The sequence below is a fragment of the Bison bison genome, unplaced genomic scaffold, assembly GCF_000754665.1.
Source record: "Bison bison bison isolate TAMUID 2011002044 unplaced genomic scaffold, Bison_UMD1.0 scf7180017864248, whole genome shotgun sequence".
NCBI classification, from domain to species: Eukaryota; Metazoa; Chordata; class Mammalia; order Artiodactyla; family Bovidae; genus Bison; species Bison bison.
In genome coordinates, this window is record NW_011494820.1 from 1,258,936 (window position 1) to 1,262,872 (window position 3,937).

The following is a 3,937-nucleotide window of genomic DNA, read 5'->3' on the forward strand; positions in this document are numbered from 1 at the left end:
GGCGACACGGATGAGGCCCTGCTGAATGATCCTCTGTCCCTGAATTTGCACACTGGGCACAGAAGCCCGGGGAGCCAGCAGGAGTGGCGGCGGCCCTGTGCTGGAATGTTGTCTGATGTTGTGGATTTGCTGTCGGGTGTGGGGCAGAGACAAGACAATGAGAGGCCAATAAAGAGAGACTGGGGGGAAGAGACCCAGTCTGAGCACCGGGGTCATTCTTGCGGGAGGGACGGTTGCTTGGGGCTGTTCCGTAAGCCGTGCTCACCTGGGCCCCCCTGACGAGCGGGGGCATGACGACCTGGGAGTTCGCCTGAGGCCCTAACTTTGAGGACGTCTGCTGCCCGCCACGGACCAGGGGTGGTGGGATGACACTGCCAGGCATCCGAGCTGAAGAGGTCTGTCAACAACAACAACCCTCAGATCTCACACAGCTTTTTAAACGGGTTTGTTGTTTTCATAAAGGTACATACACATACTCACCAAAATGGCGGTGGTAGAAAAAAGCTAAAATGCCTACTTACTCTGAACACACAAAAGAACGAGGAACACAGACTCCCAACAAGAGCCAGGCCAACCTGGACTCACTCAGGATCGGGCACCCCCACGATAAGAAGCTAGCTGGGATCCACACTACCCGCTTGCTGGTCTGAGCTGCGGTCTCTGGCTTGAGTGAGGGCAGGTGGGCCTGGCCTGACCTCTGTCCTACGGCTGAAGTGGGAGCGCTGCCCATCGCGCCCTGTGGGCAGAGGAGGCTGTGACAGGCTCAGAAAGCTGCGCTGTGGTGGGGGCCCAGAGCGCCCAGGATCTCGGCCGTCTCTCCAGTCTCACTAGAGGAAGCCGTGGGAGGGGCCCTCCGAGCGTCTGTGTGATTCATGATGAACAGGGGCCCAGTTTGGGTACGGGGACGCAAATGTGACTGGCGTGGGTGCTCCCACTGGAAGGCCTCATTCTAGTCTTACGAGAAGGAATGAGCAGCCTTTTGCAGAAACCGGATCAGGGCTGCTCAGGAGCATGATGCAGAGTAAACACTGACCTGAAGTGATGGCTTGCCGGAAGGAATGTTCTGGGTGCCCCGTACGAGCGGGGGAGGGGTGGTCACGGAGCTCCCAGTGGAGCCTGCAGGCTGCAAGAGATCAGGACAGGCAGGAGATCAGAGGGCTACCAACCATGCTTCTCCCCACACACAATTCTCAGGAGCATTGCTTTTTTCTTTAAGAAGCATCAAGCTCTCAAAGGTTCTGCTTGCCTGCCACGTCACTGCAGCGGGAATTAACATGTTTGAAACACACAGGACGGATTTTCCAGGGCCCTTTACCCCTCTGCCCCAGGGTGCTTGGCATCACTGAGATTCGGGTGCCATCTCTGCCCTCCAGGGGACGATAAAAGGCTGGCGGGAAAGGCTGAGGCTTATTATATATATATATCAATCCCCACCCTGGTGAGAAACTGTTTGGTCCAGGCATACAGTCCACCAGGGACAGTGACAGACTTGGTCCCCATCACCAACTCTTCAGCCATCAACAAGGAAACAAGTAACGAGCAGGCTCATCCATCAGGGTATTAGCAGATGCCAGGCTTGGCCCACTTGTTTACTAGATGTGGAGTGGGAGCTCGAGCAAATCCCCAAGTCAGACCACGACTGTCCTCCTGTCTCGCTCCCTTCAAGGCGGAAGCAGTGTCTACACACTGTCAGCTTGCACTGCCCGAGATGCATTCACTTTCTGGTTCACCGAGAGAGTCATCAGAACGTAAGGAAGGGGAGCCATGTCACAGACCAGGAGCCTCTCCAGAATGGGATAACAAAAGAGGCCCACAAAACCAGCCTGACCTTGCATTACAGGGTAAGCCCCGTTTAGAAGCCGCACGAGGAGCGTGAGGCGTGGGGAGGTGGCGGGGCAGAAGCCCCGGGACACGGCCTCTGGGGTTGGGCATGGGCACCCTGAAGCAGGCGTTCAGCAGTCTGTCCAGAAATCCAGAGCGGCCCCTGCCGGCCACACAGGCACCCACAGGGCAGGGCGCCCCTCTGAAAGGGGTTCAGGACAGAGCTGTGTTTCCAGCACCTTCAGAGACGTCTGCTCTCCATTTCCCTGATGGGAGTCTACAGGGAATGAGGTTCTTATACTCAGATCCAGAATGTTCTAGACTGAAATGTAGTCTGATCTCCTCTAAGCTAAATCCAAAACATGAACTTGAGCCTGCAAATTTCCAATTCAGACCTTGCCCCTTTGCCCCCGAGGAAACCTGACTCCTCACAGACCCAGCTCCTGGGGCAGCAGGGAGCCAAGCAAGGGCCCATGCCTTCCCATCCCTGGTCCTAAATACCTCTCACTGACCCCTGAGGAGTGAACAGCCATGCACATACCTTCTGGGTGGGAGTTTCTTTTTGTATTTGACTCTGCCGCAACTTCTTCAACAAAACCAGTTTGGCTTCTTCTAACCTTAACTCCTCTTTTAGTTGCTTGATCATCCTTTCTCGTTCTTCAGGACTGCTTTTCTACAAGATCAAGAGGACACGGGTTGAGGGAGAGGCTGGGGCCAGGGAGCACCAGCTGGCCCCACCGCGAAGCAGCTCCCCAGTGCGGGGACAGAGCTCACCATGAGGGCCTCGGCACTGGTCTCCTTCGGGGGCTCCTCGGTCAGCCCGTTCACCCTCGGGCTCGCAGGCTGCTCGTTGTCAGACAGCACAATCACATCGGGCGAAGGGGGCCTCCTCTCAGACTTCATGTCACTGTGGGGCAGGGAGGAGGGCTGTCACCCGAGCACCCCGCCTGTGGTGGGCAGCACTCCCACGGACGCCGGGATTCAGACACAGACACAGTGAAGTGGAGGCGAGCAGGCTGGCCTCCCCACTCCTCCCCACAACCGCCTGCCCGGGCTGCCTTTTCTCACTGCACTCACCACGTGGCCCTCGAACCTGCCAGTTTACGTCTGAGCCCTTTAAAAAGTCAGGACTGTTCCCGATAACCACTTCTGTGTCCCCTGGGCTGAGGATACCTATGTGTCTGCAGGAAAACATCACATTTTGGAACCCACCACAGCCCCTTTCCATACCATGTGGCTCAGCACTGAACCAGAACACTTGCTCCTGGATCTTGGGTCTGCTGGTGGAGCGCCTACCTTCCCATGCTGGAAGCCACCTGATGGGAAGGCCAGCCCCACTTGAATCAGCCTTTCTTTGCTGAACCCAGACTCCCTGACGACCCTCACACCTGGACAGCCCACCTGCCCCTCCCCAGGTGACAGAGGTGCTGAGGCACACACCGTCAGCCAACGGCCTGAGTCCCCAGCGCGGGGCGTCAGCACCCACAAGGCAGCCCAGGCAGCCTGCTGCGGGGTCCCTCCTGGGCTACAGGGGGGCTCTCTGCCCTGCCAGTGGCAACGTGGCAGTAGTGGCTGCATGCTTTGAAACTGACTGGAGCATGGAACACATTTGCTCTCACGGACCGCTGTACTACCCACCCACTTAATCTGCTCACAAACTAGCTCCCAGCCACCCCTGCCCATTATCCTCTGCCCTATTTCCCCAATCCTAACACTCAAGTTCCTCAGAACGTATATGCGCATCTGGTAATGCTCAGTTCAGTTCAGTCGCTCAGTCGTGTCCGACTCTTTGCGACCCATGAACCGCAGCACGCCAGGCCTCACTGTCCATCACCATCTCCTGGAGTTCACTCAAACTCACGTCCACTGAGTCAGTGATGCCATCCAACCATCTCATCCTCTGTCGCCCCCTTCTCCTCCTGCCCCCAATCCCTCCCAGCATCAGAGTCTTTTCCAATGAGTCAACTCTTCGCATGAGGTGGCCAAAGTACTAGAGTTTCAGCTTTAGCATCATTCCTTCCAAAGAACACCCAGCACTGATCTCCTTTAGAATGGACTGGTTGGATCTCCTTGCAGTCCAAGGGACTCTCAAGAGTCTTCTCCAACACCACAGTTC

General features: G+C 56.7%; 1 protein-coding gene across 1 annotated transcript in view; it reads right to left on the reverse strand.

Annotated features, from left to right (window-relative positions):
- Positions 1 to 3,937, reverse strand: part of GATAD2A (GATA zinc finger domain containing 2A) — an 80,836-nt gene that overhangs the window by 9,399 nt on the left and 67,500 nt on the right. The window contains exons 4-8 of the mRNA XM_010847253.1: positions 2,596 to 2,728; positions 2,363 to 2,494; positions 1,034 to 1,123; positions 266 to 397; positions 2 to 129 (exon numbers count right to left, since the gene is read on the reverse strand). Coding sequence (XP_010845555.1) covers positions 2 to 129; positions 266 to 397; positions 1,034 to 1,123; positions 2,363 to 2,494; positions 2,596 to 2,728 — 615 coding nt within the window. The remainder of the gene's footprint in view (position 1; positions 130 to 265; positions 398 to 1,033; positions 1,124 to 2,362; positions 2,495 to 2,595; positions 2,729 to 3,937) is intronic.